At 36.9% G+C, this 22,400-nt stretch overlaps 1 protein-coding gene across 6 annotated transcripts in view; it reads left to right on the top strand.

Moving 5' to 3' along the window:
• The window catches only part of RIC8B (RIC8 guanine nucleotide exchange factor B), a 103,419-nt gene that overhangs the window by 27,988 nt on the left and 53,031 nt on the right, over positions 1-22,400 (top strand). For all 6 annotated transcript variants that reach the window (XR_011483036.1, XR_002312087.2, XR_002312086.2 and 3 more), the window contains exons 3-4: positions 7,686-8,294; positions 20,667-20,761. Coding sequence is in view for 2 of the 6 variants with exons in the window: in XM_020883546.2 (XP_020739205.2) it covers positions 7,686-8,294; positions 20,667-20,761 (704 nt within the window). In the remaining 4 variants the exon portion in view is untranslated. The remainder of the gene's footprint in view (positions 1-7,685; positions 8,295-20,666; positions 20,762-22,400) is intronic.

Below are 22,400 nucleotides of genomic sequence, written 5' to 3'. Positions count from 1 at the left end.
TTATACGGGATAAAATGCATTCTCTAGAGCAGTGCCTTCACATTATTTATGATGAAGGACCAAGTTTTTTGCTTATTTGTTTTTTAATTTTCCTCTAATTTGTAATAGACCAGTAGTTTTGAAAGTACAATAAAAATGAATCATTAAAGAAGTAATTACATGCTTGGATAGCAAAGTCAAATCACTATAAAGTTTTCTGAATACATATTCTCAACTTTTTATGTGTTTAGTCGCTCAGTTGTGTCCGACTCTGTGACCCAATGGACTGTAGCCCACCACGTTCCTCTGTCCATGAGGATATCCAGGCAAGAATACTGGAGTGGGTTGCCATGCCCTCCTCCAGGGAATCTTCCCAACCCAGGAATCAAACCCAGATCTTCCACATTGCAGGCAGATTCTTTACCATCTGAGCCACCAGGGGAGTCTTAAGAATACTGGAGTGGATAGCCTATCCCTTCTCCAGGTGATCTTCCCAACCCAGGAGTTGAACCAGGGTCTCCTGCATTGCAGGTGGATTCTTTACCAGCTGAGCTACCAGGGATGGTCTGATAACAGTTTGTGAACTGGCACCAATCTGCAGACACTTTTGAGTAGTAATATTTGTCTCAAAAGTATTTTCTTACTACCTCTTTGGGGTTGCCAGAGTGTAATAGACTAACTATGATGTCTGTATTATAAGCAAAGACATTTTCTTTGTATATAAAACTTGACTTTTCTCTTTTAAAAATATTTTTAGAAATCAACTTTTAGAAAAAAAAAGAAATCAACTTTTAGGACAGCATATAAATCATGATGGATTCATTATTTGAATGCTCATATACATGTCATAGCCTGTTTTGCTTGTTTCATAGTTGAAGTCAAAGCTAATCCTGGTTTTACAGATTGATAGTGAAAAGCTTACCATTCTGGAGCTGTAAGAAGGTTGCCTAAAAGAGTCTTGATGCATGATATAGAGGAAGAAGAAAATCTAATAAAGTGACATGCTGAGGGTCACAGTTAAATAAGAGACAGCATAATATGATCATGGACTTAAGTGGAAATCACACTGGAGTCAGATGATTTGGATTGAGTCCTGGCCTTCTACTTCTCAGTTAAGTGTTCTTAGATAGTCATTTAAAGAATCATATAGTCAGTGTTCAGTAAGCATTCCTTAGATTGAGGAATATATATGAAAGTTTTTTTGTAAACTATAAAGCACATAAGCAAACAGTGTAACTATTAAAATTATGAAGTTGTCCCTTCTGATACTAAGTCCACTGCTTTTCCTGAACTCTGCTCTATTTCATGCTAAACACATGTTGAAAACAGGAGTCATATTTAATATTGCATCTAATTAAAATTGCTGGAGAGGGGATAGACTACCCACTCCAGTATTCTTGGGCTTCCCTTGTGGCTCAGCTGGTAAAGAATCCTCCTGCAATGCAGGAGACCTGGGTTCGACCCCTGGGTTGGGAAGATACCCTGGAGAAGGGAAAGGCTACCCACCCCAGTATTCTAGGCTCAAGAATTCCATGGACGGTATAGTCCATGGGGTCTCAAAAAATCGGACATGACTGAGCGACTTTCACTTTCAAATTAAAATTATGTTTATAAGGACTCTATAGCAATGTGGAAAAAGTAAATTTAAAAGACAGGAAACAAAATTATTTACACATGATGATTGTGATTCTGTAGGCTGAAGTAATGTGCTTGTTACTGATACTCAGGTAGATTGACTACTGATAAATCCTTCTGTCCACTGCATATAAAATGTTAATACTGCATAGTATAATTATAAATGTCTTTTCTATTTTCTTTGATAGTTTAATGCATTTTACATTTTAAAGAACATGTATAAGGAATTTTAACTCTTCAGAAAAGAGAACTTTATATGAAGACACATAATTTTTGCTTCTCATATAAAAAGACTTTTTTACACCATAGGGCAAACCGTCTTACCTGTACAATCACAAGAACAGCCTTTACTGCTTCTCCCATTCCTTCTTAGAAAGGGCAACTATCAGGACAACAGTAGTTGACTTCTACTAATGCTTTAAATTCAGGGAGCTTCTTAGTACAGTCCGTTTATATGTTGGGTGCTTATTGTGTTCTTGTTGCTCTGCTGAGGGCTGCAAGGATTATGAAGAATAAAACATAATAATAGTCACAGTTCAAAAAGTGCTTGTTATGTCCCAGAGACTCTTTCACAACAGCCCTCTGAGATGTAAGTGATATTATTCCCATTTTACAAATGAGAAAGAGAGGCTCACAGAAGTAAAAAAATGTCTGAATCATAGTGGTAAAGCTGGCTGTTAAATCCAGGTTTTTCTGATTTAAAAGCCTCTACAGTACATTTTCTTCTCTCATAAAAGAAAGATGTCCTTTCTACCTTCAGAGAGCTTTTAGTAGTTGAGGTAAACTCATAAAAAAAAACAGGAAGAATTCACTAAATACCAAGGATTGCTACAAATTTTGGTATGGGCGTTGTTTGGAGAAGGAAGAACGTTGGGGGCTGAAGTAGTAAGGAAAAACTTTATATCAAAAGTTAATTTTAAGCTTAGTTTTGGAGAATGGATAAAACTTAAATAGTCAAAGAAGGAGAAGGACTGATGCATATAAAAGGGAGATGGCAAGAAAACAAATTAAAAAAAACAACAAACTCTACATAAAATAATTTGAAAGAAATATAATTAGGAGGGTTTGATAAGGGAGCAGTATGAAAGAAGACTCAAAAAGCAGGTTGGAGGATCATAAATGCTAAGCTGAAGATTTGAGATTTTTACCTTATAACAATATATAAATGATAACCAGTACTGAACACTTAATGCTTTCCAAGCACTGTTCTAAGTACTTTACATATGTGATGTCATTTAGTAACTTTCCAAGGTAACACCATTAGAAGACAGTAGAGTCAGCCTTTAAACACAAATTTAAATCCAGAACCCCTGCCCTTAATCACAACCCTGTTCTAGTTCTGGAGTCTATGGTAAGTTGAACAAATTTCAGGCCCAGGACCACTGATCTTAAACAAGTAATACACTTTACACCTCAGGTGATTTTTAACATTTATGAAAAGTAATGTGACCAGATAATGACATCCCATCCCTATTCCTGCCACCCTGATAACGTCTCTAGGACAGTTGAGGAGAAGTTAAGGTGTTTGTGCTAATGGCTTTCAGCTCTGCCTGCTTTTCTGTGCTTATCTGGTCAGTTACTCTCAGTTAACCCCTGCTCCCCAACATCCAAGTTATATCAATCCATTGTTAGTTGTAGTTCATTGGTTCCTAGAGTGTGACTCCTGAACTGGCAGCAACAGCATCAACTGGGAACTTGTTAAGAGTCCCAATTCTGGCCTCATTCCAGACCGACTAAATCAGAAACTCTGATTCAGTCTGTGTTTCAACAGCCCTCACCTAGAGATTATGATACTAAGTGAAATAAGTCCAAAAGAGAATGACAAATACCATATGATATCACTTATATGTGGAATCTAAAATACGACACAAGTGAACATATCTATGAAACAGACAGACTCAGACATAGAGAACAGACTTGTGGTTCGCCATGGAGGAGGGTGAGTAGGAAAGCGAAGGACTGAGAGTTTGGGACAAACTATTATATGTGGATGGATAAACAACAAGGGCCTATTACATGGCACAGAGACCTGTAGTCAGTATCCTGTGATAAACCATATGAAAGAGAATATGCGAAAGAATATATACATATATATGTATAACTGAATCACTGTACTGTAGATATTAACACAAGACTATAAATCAACTCTACTTCAATAAAATTAACAACAACAAGTAATTCTTTAAGAGATTATGATGCATGCTGAAGTTTGAAAACCATTGCTATAGTATACTCTAGGGTTTCCATTCAGGAGCAAGCTACCAAAAGTTTTTTGATAATACCTGGTATTAAAATTGAGAATTTCAATCTTGAGTCTCTGCTGCTGGCTCTTGCAGTCTAACTTTATGGAAATAGCCATGGCTACTAAGCTAGTGGGGGGTTCCCAGGTGGCTCAGTGGTAAAGAATCCACCTGCCAATACAGGAGATGTGGGTTCGATCCCTGGGTCGGGAACATACTCTGGAGAAGGAAATGGCAACCCACTTCAGTGTTCTTGCTGGGATAATACCATGCACAGTGAGCTACAGTCCCTGGGGTTGCAAAGAATCTGACACTACTGAGCATGTGCACTGCAACCTAATGAGCATTATAAAAGGGCTTTTTGTCAGCCTCTCTGAAGTAATTATACTTTATGAGCATACCTAAGCTTTGCTTTATTACTTTAATTCATTTCTGAAAACCTTACCTCTCAGTGAAAAGATTTTAAAGCAGAAGATATTTCCATCAGTTTTAATGGAAAAAAATTATGTGTTTCATGGTTATCTAAGATACCAAAATAGTTTTCAGATTAAAAAATATATCAGTTGAACAGTGATAACAAGTTTGTATAAATAAATACTTAGAAAGTTAATAGTAACAGTTTGTACTTAAAATGTTATGTAATGATGATTTATTGTACTTGCAAAAAGAGGAAGAGAAGGCTTGATAGTGAGAGGTGGCTGGTGGTGGGGGACTACAAAGGAATTATTCTTTGGAAGGGGCTGGAGAGTCAGGTAGTAAACTTTAAAGCAGATAATCTTTGGGAGTGTGTGGGTATCTTGCACTTAAAAACAGCTACAGCACACCTGGGCCTGCCAGTGGGATACAGGTGAAACAGCCTCTGTTCTCAAGGAGACTGGAGAAGGAGTGAGATGCCCCAACATCTCACTCTATAAGGAACTAAGTGCTTGTTGAAACTAAGTGCTGTATAGGAGAGCGAGGGAGCAGCCGGGGAATCTTCTAGACTCCTCAGTCTTCAAATTAAACCTTAGAAAAAGAGTGGGGTCCTGACTGGTGGAAATGGGGACAGGGTAGGCCATGCTGAGATAATGGTGAGAGAAGGTTCAGGACATATTGTCAGGGGACTGGGAGTCCGTTTGGAGCACTTGGAAAGGAATGAAAAGGAAGGGTGTATGTGTATGACAGAGATATAGGAAAGGGGACACTGAGCTTATTTCAGCTGCATTCTGTGGGCAACGGGGAGCTATGGAAAGCATTTGAAGAGAGCAAGGCATGTTTTAGGAGGAGTAAAATCAACGGAAAAAAAACTAGTTATAGCACAGGAAAATACCATTAAGTCAAAATAAAGAAACAAGAGCACCATTGAAACAGAAGTCGTGCATGCACTCAGCAGATGGGGGAATCATAAGGAATGCTACCTCTTCAGTGTTCTTGCTTGGTGTTCATATGCACAGAAAAACTTCTGATTCATCCAAATGCGGTACATGGTTCAATTTTTCTTTATAATATTCTCTAAATAGAAATGATCGTATTGAGTAGAGCAATGAATGTATCTGTTAAATATCACTTCTTATATTTTGAGTACGTCTTTGATTTTTTTAAAGCTGTAATACAAAAAAGGGAGGGGTTCATTGTCCAAGAAGTGGTATTACTTTTCAAGAGACATTATAACAAAAAGCTACCTAACGGTTGTCATGTGAGGCAAGTCTGTGATGAGAAATGACATGTCTAAAAACAACTGATTGAAAACTAGCTTCAGACAGTCTCAGTTGTGGATTTCCTGCAAGTCTTTAGGTGAGGCAGTTTTTAACTATAAATTTTGTAGGCCTCTCTAGTCTCTTTTATGTAGCCTTCTTATGTCCCAGAGTTTTAACAGTCCATTTGGTTTACAGCCTTGGCTATTTGTATTCATACTTTGCTCTTTTTCTTTCTTGAATCTGACAGTGGAGGAAGAAAGAAGTCATACCTACCCACAGATTTGGAGCAGGGAGAGGAGATTTTATTATTGTTTTTGGTTTAGAAAGAAAAGAACTAAAGATTTCTGTGTTTTATTAGATATGTAGAACTCCAAATTCACATATATAATATTTTATAATACCTTATTTATTATGTATTTCTTAAATAGGAATGTAGATAATTCCTTCTTGGATAAAATTATATGGGAGCAAAGGTTATCTAACTCCACCACCAAGGAATATAGCACATAGGAAACAGTGTATAAAAGATTTTTTTTTCTTTGTCTTGGATGTGAAAAATCTGAAATTGGAGAAATTTTCCTATTTTATATATTTTTAATAATGGGCATATTATACTTTCCTCTATCCCAAAACAGCATTCATGAAAAAAAAAAAGCTTTTATGATGATATTAAAATATTAAGTGGAAGTCACTTCTAGTTGTCAGGTTTGTTAAGGGATAGAGTTAACAATGTAGTGAAGTTTTTTTTAGCTTGCTAGGTTAATTTCCTTTCTGTCTCCATCTAGAGAACACAGAACATTTAAAATTGACATTTCCATAGCTGTTGGACTCAGATGTACTGAGAAGATGCACATGGCCTAAAATTTCTGCCAAGATCATAATTCTTGACCCACAGATAGCCTCTTTAGTTAAAGTCTGATGACAGAGTAATAGAAACTTTGTAAAACCTTGTATTGGTCATAGTTTTTGTTGCTTTTGTTTTTATAAAATGTAATGGGTATAGAAATGGTTGGCAGTGGAATGGTTATACCTGCTGCTCCTCATATAAGGTTTGAGGTTTAGAGACCCAGATCTACAGTTTATGGAGAAGAAAACTGGACATTGACTTTTTAAGAGAATTATCCGTGGTTCTTAAATTTGGCAATGACAGAAAAAACTTTTTCAAAAAATTCAAGATAGATTATACTTCGGGTCCATATAAAGAATTGTTTCTGAGATAGTGGTAGCAAGATTTGGAACCAGGACTACTAGTATATTTGTATAATCTGTGCCCTACTCCAGGAGAATAAAGGAAAGCTAAGATCCTGCCCACACTCTGAGCTTCCCAAGCCATATGTCCTGGCACAGGGCTGCGCAGAGGAAGAGGGGTTTTTTTGGTATTTGACCACCCAGTAGGAACACTTTCTGCAGTTAGCGTGGAGAGGGGCACCTTTTTGCAATTGACTGAAAGGAATCATATATGCTAGCTGAGCCCTCTTTGGAACCCAATACTTGGAATAATTGTGAACAATGTTGTCAGCAAAAGATCTTCTCTGGGGTCTAAAGAGAGTTCTAAGGTTTATATAACATGGGACTACTGCCCATAGTACTATAAATTCAGAAGACATTAGCAATGCTGAAACTGGGCAAAAATGAAGGCTTCTTTAAGTCTTTTTATAAGAGCCTATACTTGTGGCCAAATGTGAACCAGTTCGTGAGGCATTAATTTTTATTTCCAGGAGGGGAATAGCTGTGATTCAGATGATTACCTTCCATCCTCATAGTATATGTAGTCTGATATTAAAAATTCTTGAGAACAAACTTATATAAGATATTTGAAACTCATCTGTATAAAGTCACTAATTGTCTTTTAAACTAAGAATATTAGGCTGGAAGTTAGGAAACCCATACTCTAACTGTTGGTACCCCACTAATTCATTCTGGCCTCATACAAGTAGCTTAACCTTTCTGGCCCTCAGTTTCCAAATCTGTGAAGTGAAATAAGTGCACCAAATATAAGGTCTCTTTCAGTTCTAACATTCTGTGACTTTAAAAAAGTAAAAATCTTTTCTAGCAAGATCTTGAACTGCAATTTAATACATTGATGGAGAATCAGTCCATTTTAAATCACTTAAGCCAAATAACCATATTTTTCATACTCATTCTTGTTTTCCAGAAACTCTGCGAAGGCATATTTAAAGTCCTTTTAAAGGACATCCCAACAACATGTCAAGTGTCCTGCCTGGAAGTTCTCCGCATTCTCTCCAGAGACAAAAAGGTTTTAGTTCCTGTAACAACCAAGGAAAATATGCAGATACTGCTGCGACTAGCCAAGCTAAATGAGTCGGATGATTCTTTGGAGAAGGTGTCAGAGTTCCCAGTTATTGTGGAGTCATTAAAATGTCTTTGTAACATAGTGTTCAACAGTCAGATGGCACAGCAGCTCAGTCTGGAACTTAACCTTGCTGCAAAGCTCTGTAACCTCCTGAGAAAGTGCAAGGACCGAAAGTTTATCAGTGACATTAAGTGCTTTGACTTGCGCTTGCTCTTCGTCCTGTCACTTTTGCACACCGACATCAGGTCACAATTGCGCTATGAGCTCCAAGGACTACCGCTGCTAACCCAGATCTTGGAAAGTGCCTTTAGCATCAAGTGGACCGATGAATATGAATCGGCCATAGACCATAATGGACCTCCTCTCTCACCTCAGGAGACAGACTGTGCCATTGAGGCCCTTAAAGCTCTCTTCAATGTGACAGTAGACAGTTGGAAGGTGCATAAAGAGGTAAGGTCAAGAAGAGTATTCTCATCTGCTTGGAATTTCATTGGTTTGGGAGCTGCCTGAAACAGAGGAATGCTAAACAGGGAAATGGAATAAGTTTCCAATTCCCTCATTAATCAGTTATATGACTCAGGATACATTTCTTAACCATTTGTAACTCTTATTCTTTCCATCTGTGTGACACTTATCAAAAGAATAGGGTGAGGATGGACTGCTGTTTTGTAAGATGCCGAGTATAGTTCCTTTTCTGAGTTGTACTATCATGTGTCTTTTTTTTTTTTTTTTTAAGTGCCTCTTTCAGCAACAAGGTTTAAATTATTAAAAGAGTTGAAGGGAAACAAAACAATGATTCATAAAGGTCTAGGCATGTTCATTGCCTGCTATTTTAAAGAAACATTAAGATATTTAGGCCAGTTAAAATCAGTCAGAATGGATGGCTGCTCAGAAGAGTAAAAGACACTGTGTTTATCACCTGTCATACCAGTCTCCTGATGTGTTACTCTGTAGTATTAGAAAACTATCAGAAGTGTAGTATACAGCTAGGATATATGCTGATACACAGTCTTAGGAAACCAGTATAATTACACCAGAATATGGGAAGGTTATTTTAAACCACTTGATTTATTTCTAGACTAAGATCCTTTTCTGTGGCTTGGACCATCCAGCAACCCAAAGTGAGGCAGATTTGATAGTTTATATTTGAGTACCACAAGAACAGTATGCTAAACAAGAAGATTAGTTTAAGAAAGTCAACAATTTTCAATGAAGAGGACAAACCTTTTCCCTTGCTTCTACAATCTTAACATTTCACATTTACCCCCTCTCTTTAACCTTAAATAACTCATAAAATTTAGTCTCTTTCTTAAAAAAAGAAAAGAAAGAAAAAAAGTATTTTGGTGCCAGAGCAAATTATCTTTTCTGACAGTTGACTTTATGACTTCAGTTACCATTTCCCTGTGTCCATCTGAGGCAGCTCTCACCATGAATAAAGATCTGGTTTTGCCAGCACCCTACTTTGGAAGGGCTATCTCAGTGTGGTGCTATAGTAGCAGTATGCAGGCATCTGAGTTTTAAAGTGCAAACAGGTCTATATTTTGAAACCAAATATTTGAAGATCAGTTCTCACAGCTGTTTTAGATGACTGTAGTATGGTTAGTTTTTCCTGGGACTTGGCAGAAAAAGATGCAGAAAGCCCGCGTGCTTCATTTGTGCTTTGAAACCAAATATTTGGGAGTATTTAAAATATTATGTCTCTATGCTTATTTGGTACCTTCTATGGTTATTTTTCTTACACTGTTTGCTTTGGTGTTTTTAAGTTCTCCATTTAGTTGCAAGAGCTTTTCTGAGACTGTTGGTTTGCCATTGTTGGAGCCCCTGTTATTTAAATTGTGTCCAAAACAGTAGCTCACACCCGTTCAGATTCCTGACAGAAAGGGTTTATAGTTCAGTGGCACATCAGCATATGTATGGAATGATGTGCAATAAATATCAGCATACCGAGATTAGCCCTAATTAGTGTGCTTCAATTATAATTAATAGCAGGGCTGGAAGAGGCTTTAGAAAATGTCAAAGTGGCAAATACTTACTCTGTATTATAGAATGTTTATTTTTCAAAAGATACATCATAAAGGATCAGTAGTCCTGAAGTGGACATCTCAACAAACCCCTTGTGAGTCATGGATCACTTGATGCAACCTTTGTAAAATGTACCTAGTTAATATGCCTCTGGGCTATTTTGAAGTTATCAGAAGTTGTAAACAGTATTGAAAACAGAGTCTTGCCAACCCATTTAGACAAGAGTATGGGGAAGGTTGGGCTTCCCAGGTGGCATTAGTGGTAAAGAACCCACCTGCCAGTGCAAGAGACTCAAGAGACCCAGGTTTGATACCTGAGTCAGGAAGATCCCCTGGAGAAGGGCATGGAAACCTACTCCAGTATTCTTGCCTGGAGAATCCCATGGACTACTAATGGGCTATACAGTCCATAGGGTTGCAAAGAGTTGGACGCAACTGAAGCGACTTCACACGCACACACTCATGCATGGGAAAGGTTAATTTGGACCATTTGAGTTTCCATAAGTCTCTAAATTCAAATTTTAGCAAGCATTTACTCATTCAGTCAGTCAACAAATATTTATGAACAACTGCCAGGTATTACCCAGGCATTGTGAAATATATTGGTGAATAGTACAGATAGTCTCTGCAAACTTCCGTTCTATTGGTGAGACAGATAATTAGTAAACAAATATGTAATTTAAATTGTATTAAATGCTAGGAGAGAAACAGTACAATGATGGAGAATATTTGGTGTAGTTAGAGAAGGCCTCTGAAAGTCTCTCCTGCAATCTGAAGACTGAGAAGGATTTGGCCTTTTAAAGAATGCGGTGAGGAAACCTTTCTCAGAGATTGAACAGCATGTGAAGAGACACAGAAATCATAGAGTACTTTTTATTGAGGTGTCTACAACTTGACTATGATGCTTTGGATGTGGCCAACAAAATTGGGATCATCTAAACTGAGTTGGGCTTCCGTGGTGGCTCAGACAGTAAAGAATCCACCTGCAATGCAGGAGACCTGGGTTTGATCCCTGGGTCGGGAAGATCCTCTGGAGGAGGATATATAACTGGCAACCCATTCCAGTATTCTTGCCTGGAGAATTCCATGGACAGAGGAGCCTGGCAGGCTACAGTCCATGAGCTCACAGAGTTGGACACAACTGAGCAACTAACACACTACAACTTGGCATAAAGAAAATCTATAGTAAGAGTGCAGAAAAACTCTTCCTCTTGTCAGGAAGAGTTCATTTACCTGAGTTTTAATATCTACTTGATTGTCAGATTAAAGACATCTTTCTCCAGGTGAGCAATCATCTGAAGAATTGTTAATACTTTAAAATACCAACTGAAATAAAGGGATATGGAAAGCTGACTGGAAGAATCCAACTTTAAAATACAGATTTAAAAATAATATTTTCCTCATTCTGAAAACGAATACTTGCTAAATAATACTGCAGAGATCTAAGGGAAGAAGCATATGAGCAAGAAGAAAGTACAAATTACCTGTAAACCTACCACTCAGAGATAAGCCTTATTTGCATTTTGCTGTATATCTTTCTAACCATTCTTCATTGTATAATATATAAACATATATATTTATTTATTTATTTATTTTACAAAAATGCAGTCATTTTATCATCTTGCTTTTTTTCTTTCCCACAATAAATGTTCTTAAAGAGTAGTAGATTACATGATGTGTTCCTTGAAGCCATAAAGTTTCTAGGAGTGACCTCTGAGGTTGAGTGGACAGTGTTTCAGGTTCCCACCCTTTCTTTAAAAAAACCACCTTTGATTGTTGCTGTTGCTATTGTTATTTTTCTTTAAATTTAGGTTGTAACTAGACTTCATTTGGGATATAAAGAGTTCTGCATCCAAAAAAAAATTTTTAATAACCACTTTCTTCTCATATTTGTTAAAGATAATAAATCTTTATGAAAGAATGAAAGTGAAAGTTGCTCAATCATGTCCGACTCTTTGTGACCCCATGGGCTATACAGTTCATGGAATTCTCCAGGCCAGAATACCGGAGTGGGTAGCCTTTCTCTTCTCCAGGGGATGTTCCCAACCCAGGGATTGAACCTAGGTCTCCCGCATTGCAGGATTCTTTACCAGCTGAGCCACCAGGGAAGCCCTTATGAAAGAACACTCACAAGTATATCTGTAAAAATACTTAAAAGTATTATTTCATAAGGATCCATCAACCTTTAACCAATGCCCTATGTGTAAGAATTTGGGGGTTTTTTGCAGTTGTTTGCTATTTTAGATAGTAATACAGTGAATTTCCTTACAAAATCTTTGTAGATAAATTCCTGCACCGAAGGATTTTTCAAAACTTTAGGGTTTTTTTTTTTAATGTATCATACATATTTAAATGTATATGTGTTACCAAATATTGGCCTTCAGAAGAACAGTGCTAGTTTATACCTTTCAAAACTTGGGCATTTCACTTTTTAAAATCTTTACCTATTTTACAAGTCAGTTGTCACAAAAAACATGTTTGGCTTTGGCCTTAACTGTTCCAGTAGGTATTTTTATGACTGTTCATTTACAGTTCTCAAAAACAGAAAATTAAATTTTTCTTGAGGTTTAGCAAATTAGTGGAATTTGTTCATTTTAGATTCATGCCTCAATGTTAAATTCCTATCTGGAAGCCAATGCCATCAGTAGAATTTGGAGATTCTTTTCCATTCATCAGGAAGTGTAGCTAGCCTTATTTCCACATGTGGTGTCTGTCTGTCTCCCTACCTTCCCCCTTGTCTCTTTCTCTCCCTTTCCTGATAGTAGTATATTTTAAATGGTCAAATGATTCCTTTAATAGGACCCAAAGTCAATTCTAGAAAAGTTCATGGAAATGATCCTGTCTTCTTCCTGTTTTAACACTTTGCTAAATCTCTTGGCTCATTGAGGAAAGCATGTTATTCTAGAGATCCCTTACTTTTAACACATGTTCCCTTCTGCAGTGTTTCCTAGGTATCCGTGCAATGTAATGAAAAAATATAAGAACCAGCACACATGTTAGAGCCAGACAACCAAGCACAAACAGAGAAGTGGTACAAGTGTCTGAGTATTAAAGGATGCTGTTTGAGTGAGACAAGATAGTGAGTATCTTTAGGAGTCAGTTGGAATGTCGCATTGTAGCAGAAGAGATTGATGCCATCATCATTTTAGAGACTTTGAAGGAAATGTGAAAAAAGTACATGACATTATTTAATTAAAAGTAAAGCTTCTCTCTTTTAAGATTCTTTTAATGATTCTTTTGCTGAATCATTTTTTCAGCAAACATTTATTTTGTCCCCAACACATGCAGAGTTTTGTATTAGGTACACAATATGCATTATAAAGCATCTTTGCCCTCAGAGAACTAGCAGTACAGTATGAAAATCAGACATGTGAACAGACGGATACGTAACTGTTTTGTCATATTATTTACTGTTCTTCTCTCCATTTTCTGTATGTTTGAAAATAAAGAATTACCTCAGAATATACAGATGCTACAAATGCCATGTATTCTAGATCTTTGGAGGTATGTCTGACCTCACTGTCTTAGTCTTTCTGCTAAGCAATATACCTAGCACAGAGTAAATGTTTAGTGAGTGTTTTATGAAAAATAAAATGTGATACAGTTTGTGCAATCTGCATAAATAGAAATATATAAGAGAAATAGCCCAACGTGACAGGGAGGAAAGTTTATGATACCTTTAAAATGTTCAAAACTATTAAAAAATTTTTTCTAGAAACCTAAAACGTTTAATAACATTGTTTAGAGAGCAGATTCTAGCTTTTTTGAAGATACAGCACACTGTCTATTTTATAGCATTTATATTTCCCTTTGTAAGTTAATTCAAAAAAACATTTATTACTTTATGCCCAGCACCATGTTAGCTGTAAAAGATGTGGAGGTAGAATACTTAATCTTTGCCTATAAAGAGACAGAGATCTTTGAACATATGTAACTTAGACGGACAAATAACTGAAAAATAGCCTGGGTAAAATATAGGGTGAAATACTACCCAGGGTATAGCTATATTTCCAGGTAAGAGTACAAGTGTACGTTTGTGTGTGCGTGTGTATTTATGTTTCACTTTTTGTAGAATTGAAATTGAATTTTCATAGGACCAGTTTCCTAAACCTTTTTGAACTAATTAGAACTACCCTGGGATAACATAGCCTGTTTAGGACTCACTGGTGTGAAATATTCTCCTTTCAGACTTTTTCCTCAGGCCTTGATTAGATCAGTTACAGCTTTCAGTGAAAAGGTAGGAAGATATTGATACCTTTACCAAACAAAAATGAAAATATTCCAGATTGCATAGTAGAAAAAAGCAATGGTACAGTTCAGTTCAGTTCAGTCGCTCAGTCGTGTCTGACTCTTTGCGACCCCATGAACCGCAGCATGCCAGGCCTTCCTGTCCATCACCAACTCCCAGAGTCCACCCAGACCCATGCCCATCAAGTTGATGATGCCATCCAACCATCTCATCCTCTGTCGTCCCCTTCTCCTCCTGCCCTCAATCTTTCTCAGCATCAGGGTCTTTTCTAATGAGTTAGCTCTTCACATCAGGTGGCCAAAGTATTAGAGTTTCAGCTTCAACATCAGTCCTTCCAATGAATACCCAGGACTGATCTCCTTTAGGATGGACTGGTTGGATCTCCTTGCAAGTCCGAGGGACTCTCAAGAGTCTTCTCTAATACCACACTTCAAAAGCATCAATTCTTCAGCACTCAGCTTTCTTTATAGTCCAACTCTCACATCCATACATGACCACTGGAAAAACCACTGCCTTGACTAGATGGACCTTTGTTGGCAAAGTAATGTCTCTGCTTTTTAATATGCTGTCTAGGTTGGTCATAACTTTCCTTCCAAGGAGTAAGCGTCTTTTAATTTCATGGCTGCAATCACCATCTGCAGTGATTTTGGAGCCCAGAAAAATAGTCAGCCACTGTTTCCACTGTTTCCCCATCTATCTGCCATGAAGTGATGGGACCAGATGCCATGATCTTAGTTTTCTGAATGTTGAGCTTTAAGCCAACGTTTTCACTCTCCTCTTTCACTTTCATCAAGAAGCTCTTTAGTTCTTCCTCACTTTCTGCCATAAGGGTGATGTCATCTGCATATCTGAGGTTATTGATATTTCTCTCGGCAATCTTGATTCCAGCTTGTGCTTCCTCCAGCCCAGCGTTTCTCATGATATACTCTGCATATAAGTTAAATAAGCAGGGTGACAGTATACAGCCTTGCCGTACCCTTTTTCCTATTTGGAACCAGTCTGTTGTTCCATGTCCAGTTCTAACTGCTTCCTGACCTGCATACAGGTTTCTCAAGAGGCAGGCCAAATGGTCTGGTATGCCCGTCTCTTTCAGAATTTTCCACAGTTTATTGTGATCCACACAATCAAAAGGCTTTGGCATTGTCAATAAAGCAGAAGTAGATGTTTTTCTGGAACTCTCTTGCTTTTTCAATGATCCATTGGATGTTAGCAATTTGATCTCTGGTTCCTCTGCCTTTTCTAAAACCAGCTTGAACATGGAAGTAATGGTACAGTAGTGGAATCTATAAGTAAGAAGCAAAGTCTATATAAAAAGGTCCCCCCCACCAAAAAAAGATTCCAAAGAGTTTCATGAATTTCTACCTCTCTTTTAGTGTTATCTCATTTTGATTTCCACTGTCCCAACAAGTTTGCTTGCTTTTCTCTTTCTTCCTCCTCTCTTTGTCTTAGGGATTTTTTTTCCTTATCAATCTTTGGAGATAGTAGGATTACAGAGGAGAAGATATTGATGCCCTAAAAATATCAAATCTAAGCTCTTGAAGAAGTAAATGACAGTTTATAAGTTGTTTGTATACTGTTTTGTAATGAGCAATTATATTTAATCCTTCAAGCATCTATATGAGACAGGAGGAATATTAATCTCATTTGACAGATGAAGACAGTGAAGATCAAAGAGTTTGTTTATGTAGTCACCCAGCAGAATAACCAATAGTAGGAAATCATGTCCACTCTAACCTTTGTTAAGACATCTTAAATGATAGCTCTTATTCAACAAATATTTATTGAGCCATAGACTAATAATAGAATAAAAAGTTTAGAAACAAGCATATACATATATAGTCAACTGAGTTATGATACAGATAACATTGAAGTGCAGTGGGAAAAGGTGGGTTTTTTAATCAATTAAAAATGAATTTAGGGACTTCCCTGGTAGTCCAGTGGTTAAGAATCTGCTTGCCAATGCAGGGGACACAGGTTTGATCCCTGGTCTAGCAAGATTCCACATGCCATGGGGCAACTAAGCTGTGGGCCGCAACTCCTGAGCCCATACTCTGGAGCCAACAAGTCACAACTGTTGAACCTGTGTTATGCCTAGAGGCCGTGCTCGCAACAAGAGAAGCCACTGCAATGAGAAGCCCACACACCACAACTAGAGAGTAGCCCCTGCTCATTGTAACAAGCGAAAGCCCGCATGTAGCAACAAAGACCCAGCACAGCCCAAACTAACTAAATTTAAATCTCTACCTTATACCATACAGAAAAAATTAATTTGTGATGGGTAAGTGATTTAAAAATGTAAAAGGTAAAGTAATAAAAGCTTTTGGAAAAAAGCAGAAGATTATCTTCATGACTCTCTTTTAAATAAATCAAACATTTCTTAAATATGAAAGATTTTTAAAACAGTACAAAATAAAGATCAAACCATAAAGGAAAAATTGACAAATTGGCTTTCATTAAAATGAGTTTGTTAAGAGAAGAAGGTAAAAAAGCAGGCTACCAAATGGGAAATTGTATTTGTAGTACATATATGCAATAGGTACTCTACCTAGAATGCTTTAAAGAAGTTCTACAAACAGTGTCAATCAGCCCGATGGAGAAATATGCAAAAAGTTTGAACAGGCACCTCATAAAAGAGCTATACAAATTACTTATAAGAAAAAAATGTGTTCAACATTATCAGTCATCGGGAAAATGCATAATAAAACCTCTGTACATGCACCGAATGGCAAATTTAGAAGGCTGACTGTATCAAGTGTGGGCACGGCTGTGGAGCACACTGGTAGACGTGTAAGCTGGTACCAACACTCTGAAACACTGTTTTGTGGAACCTCCTAAAGTGTGTCTTATGTATATGACCCAGTGTACCAAATGATATGTAAGAAAGTATGTACATGTTCATAGCAGCACTCTTCAGTGTAGCCCAAGTGTCCAGCAAGAGTAGGATGGATATGTGAATTATAATATACTCATATTCAGCAGTGACTTCCTAACCTAGCTATGAGTAAACAGATTGTTTTCCCTGGATGTCAAAATGGAACTTTTTTATAATGCAGTATTACATACAATGTCAAATTGCTTGAAAAGTTTCTAAATGTTCAAGTGTACCTTCTGTACTCACGGCATTGCAGATCAGTGGCAAAAAGGGCAGACCAGCACTTCGAGTAACACTAATCTCAAGTGATGAAAATTAACAAACTACAACTGCACAGAGCAAAGTGGGTGAATCCCACAACCAGATGCAGAAGGGTCTCTATTTTATGATTCCCTTCATATAAAATTCTTGACAACAACACTCACCTATGATGTTATTTTTTAGAATTACAATTGAGGAGCTGGAGATCTGTCGTTTGAAGAGATTATGAGGGCAGTTCTGAGGTTCTCAGTCCTGGCATTGCTTTGTTTTCATGCTGGTTGTATGGACGTGCTCATTTTGTGAAAGTTTACCTAGCTCTACACTTAGGATTTGAGCACTTTTTTAATATTTTATTTACATTAAAAAATATTGAACATTTATTAAACCCATGCCCTCTAAACTTGTGAAGGTAATAGATGGAGATGCCTGTGTAAGTAAATAAACAAATGTGAAATTACAGATTATGATTCCCTGAAAGAAATCATAACAAAATACACTGAAAGAGAATAATAAAAGAAGGAATCTACTTAGATAAGGTGGTCCAAGAAGGGGTTTCTCTGAGACCTAGAGGATGAAAAGGAATCAGTGATAACCATGGCAAAAACTCCAGGGACTTCAGTAGTTATTTTGAGTACAGAAATAGAATTTAGTGTATTTACAGTAAAAGAGGATATGCAGACATAAGGTACAACCTGGAAATTGGTGTCACAAAGATTGGTACAGGAGGAGAATGGATGGAAAGACGTAGGATTTTCACTTGCAGCTGCAGAAATGAAAAGACTAGTGGAAAGACCAGCATGCAGTTTTGCAAGAGGCTTGTTGACATCAGCAGGAGAGAAGAATGATGTGATATTTAAAATAAAGAAAAATCTAGTGTTAAAGGAAGTGTATTCCTAGTTAATTATCCAAACCAAAGAAAATATGATCTTTTTAAGAGTTAACTGCTGTGGTTAGTTGCTCAGTCGTGCCCGACTCTTTGCAACCCCATGGACTAGCCTGCCAGGCTCCTCTCTCCATGGGGATTCTTCAGCCTAGAATACTGAAGTGGATTGCCATGCCCTCCTCCAAGGTATCTTCCCAACTTAGGGATCAAACTCAGGTTTCCCGCATTGCAAGCGGATTCTTTATCATCTGAGACACCAGGGAAGCCCAAGAGTTAAGTAATAGATGAATTTCACGTGCATTTCAGTGTGCTTCACGTAATGTGATGTATGTAAAAGTAATTTGCATATTAGAGAATTTTGATTGAGGCATTTGAAGATGGATGGCAAGTAGAACAGCATTCATTCCAAATTCTTAGCATCTCTAGCATTCCACTGGTCCCTCCTCCCCAACACACAATAATTTCCTTATCACTCATTTGAGCTCTATCAGTCTTCCCTTTTGATTTCTTCCTACCTCATCCTTTCCCCTCACCCTCAAATGTTTCATTGAAAGTACTAAGCATTTTCATGTATATTAGCTTCTTTAATCCTTTTGTAACCCCAGCAGTCTCATGTTTGTGGAGCTGCATAGAGGAAACTTTGACTCAGAGAAGTTATGTGATTTGCCTAAAGTCACAACCTACACTCTTGACTCTAAGTGCAGTGCTTTTTCTATCATGCCATTGAAGACCTTCATCTTTTCCAATTCAACACGTGATAGTGTCATTTCAAAATATTGCAATATTTCAATATTGAAATATGAAATATATGAAATATTGAGATATTCAAAATACTACATTATGGGTAATGAAACTGTGCTGTTGTTTGTTAGATTTTATGAAAGACATCTTTCTAGAAGGGCTAAGTTATATATAGGAATATAAGATGTTGTTGTTCAGTCATTAAGTCATGTCCAACTCTTCACAACCCCATGGACTGTAGCACGCCAGGCTTCCCTGTCCCTCACCATCTCTCAGAGTTTGCCCAAGTTCATGTCCATTGAATCAGTGATGCCATCCCAACCATCTCATCCTCTGTCACCCGCTTCTCCTTCTGCCTTCAATCATTCCCAGCAACAGGGTCTTTTCCATTAAGTTGGCTCTTCACATCAGGTGACCAAAGTATTGGAGCTTCAACTTCAGCATTAGTCCTATATATGTATAATGTGTGACCATATTTCACTTTACATAGGCTTGAAATCAATTTTATATATATATATATATATATAAACAAAACTTTAAAGTTTTTAATAGCTTTTGAAGTAATTGGAAACTTCCTAAAATGTAACATATCCAGGATCTGATTATAATAGATAATTATCACTAATTTCATATGCCTTCTTAATTACTAAAGATCTGAAATAAAAAAGATATGACCTTGATGCAGATGGTTAAAAAAATTGTAGTGGCCCAAGATCTCATTAAAAATAAAGAGGTAAACCAAATAATTATTCAGAACTTAGCTTATTTCCTATTATTTGCCTTCCCTCTGACTCTCTGAAAGTTGCTCAGTTGTGTCCAACTCTTTGCGAGCCCATGGACTGTATAGTCCATGGAATTCTCTAGGCCAGAATACTGGAGTGGGTAGCCTTTCCCTTCTTCACGGCATCTTCCCAACCCAGGGATTGAACCCAGGTCTCCCGCATTGCAGGCAGATTCTTTACCAGCTGAGCTACAAGGAAAGCCCAAGAATACTGGAGTGGGTAGCCTATTCCCTCTCTAGCCGATCTTCCTCACCCTGGAATCAAACTGGGGTCTCCCACATTGCAAGCAGATTCTTTACCAACTGAGCTATCTGACTCTACCTGTCTTTAATACTACTACCAATGAGTAAACATTAGGAAAATAGGAGATTAAACTCAGATTGCTTGTTTTTTATCACTTGCTTGTCACTTTGGAGAGCCTAGGAGCAAGATTGGGAGGAACTAGGAGATTAAGAAGATTCATTAAAATGAAGTAGATAGATTAGTAGGTTTTAATCCATTGTCTTTGAAACTTAAGAGATAAGATATTTTTACTGAGAACACACAGCCTGCTTCTGAAATATCTGATAGTATTATATCTGTTTGAATTTTTATACTGACTTGTAAACTGGAACAGTATACTATCCAACAAAAGAATCTAGACTTTCTGGAAATGGAAAGGATCCCTAGTTGCATTGAATCTTGTGATCAGGTAGAACAGAGTAGTTAATATATGGATCTGATCATTATTCTCTTTGACTGACATGTCATAAGGGAGAGGCCAGATCAACAATTTCTGGTTTCAGCCATTTCTGGCAGTAGCTGTAGCTGTTCATATGAGATGACTGTTCACTTAGTGTTACCTTGGAAATTGTTCCTGGAATATCCTGGTGTCTATTATGTATGGCACGAGAACGGGTGTTTTGGGGGTCTGATATGCCATGGGATTGCTCCCAGGAGTGTAGTAATGTACCAGACTCTTTGTCAAAGCATTCTTTGAATCTCCAATCATCCTTCTCTTCTGTTTGCCACAGAGTGAGTCTCATCAGTTCCGCGTCATGGCAGCTGTCCTTCGCCATTGTTTACTAATCGTAGGTCCAACTGAAGACAAAACAGAAGAGCTACACAGGTAGGTAACCTCTGTTGGTATCTCAATGAAAGACATAATCAGTTCTTATTGTTTTTATGCATCTGATTTTAATTGTTATAAACACAAGAAAGTGGAAATGTTATAGTAAATCAGGTAGCCAGTAGGTCGAAAATCATTACTATGCCCTGATGAGAAATTTTCATTCTGTTTCCTTTGACTTTGTTATATTGAGCCCCTCAACAAGAGAAGAGAATTTGGCATTTGTTGCATTCAACAGTAAAACCCAGAACAACAATAATAATAGCACACAGTAGTTGAATACTGTGCGTAGCATTATGCTGAGTGCTTTATAAAGACTAACCTCTTTTAATCATCACACCAATCTTATGAGGTAGGTACTATTTTTCCCTTTCAATACGTGATGAAACTGAATCATAGAAAAATCGAGCAGTTTCTCTGAGCAGTTTCTCTGAGATTGCGTATAAGTGAAAGACCTTGGGGTTGAACCCTGATTTTAATTACTACACTTAAACTAATACTCTATTTTCATTGTAAGAGGGTTTATCAAAAAGTATATCTTAAGCAATGTTAATTAAATTTTAAAAGCTTGTTAATAAGAATTGAGTCACAGTCTCAAGTATCAGTATATAAAAAAATAGTTCAAGTTTTGTGACTCGCCTACTAGACCTATTATGGACTGCTGTTAAAAGTTATCATTCTCTGAGAACAACTGAAGAAGTATTAATGCATTTTTCTAGTTCTCTTACTTTCTATTTTATGTCAGATTAGTAACAACACTTCTGACTTTAACATGAGATTGTCTATGGTGCTTTATTCTGTAAGAACACAAATGGCATTTTAAACAATTCAAATAAATTCAAATTTGTAAACTTTGGCATTAAATCTCCTTTAAAAACAATTTAAAATTGGGTTCTTCTAATAATAGAAATTACCTTTAGAAATTATCCAAAACATACATTATATTTACAGTATATACAGTACATACAGTATATCCAAAATATAGCTTAAGTAAAACTGTATAGAAATACAATCAGACTGTAAAATAAAACATACCCTTGTTATTTTTCAGTCATATCCATATTATTTTAGTTATGACTGGCAGTTTATCATTTGATATTGTACTCAGTTTGTTGGTAGGTTACCTTATGTACACTGCCCTGCAAGCCTTCAAAAAATTGTTTTCTTCACAATTAAAAAGTACACTTTTTTGTGCAGCTACAGATCAAAATTTCCTTTAAATATCTGGAACTGTGTCTTAAAAAATAATCAGGTTAACTGCAGTAACTCAAATCCTCTAAAAAAGATTTTATTAAGCATTTTTGTCTCACTAATTTTTTCATAACAAGAAACACTGGAAACCTAGATATTAAAGCTAAAAGAAACTGGGTTTATAAGCCCAGGTATAAATTTATTTATTTTGGAAATCTGATATCACAAGTTAAATGACATTCATACAAGGATATGAGAAGAAAGTGTTTTGATAGCAGTTGTTACACTAGTCACAAAAACATTGCTAAGGATTTCTCTGAAGAGTGAATTTAATATTTTAAAACAGTACCCAGTATTCATCAAAAGAGAGCAAAACTGTATAGAGGTTTTAACAAGAAAAGATTTTTTTTTAAGTAATCTGATATCTTTATTTTACTTTGTGATGATA

Source organism: Odocoileus virginianus, chromosome 23 (assembly GCF_023699985.2).
Source record: "Odocoileus virginianus isolate 20LAN1187 ecotype Illinois chromosome 23, Ovbor_1.2, whole genome shotgun sequence".
Lineage (NCBI taxonomy): Eukaryota > Metazoa > Chordata > Mammalia > Artiodactyla > Cervidae > Odocoileus > Odocoileus virginianus.
The sequence above is the reverse complement of the archived record's forward strand: the minus strand, read 5'-3'. Positions and strand labels throughout refer to the sequence as shown.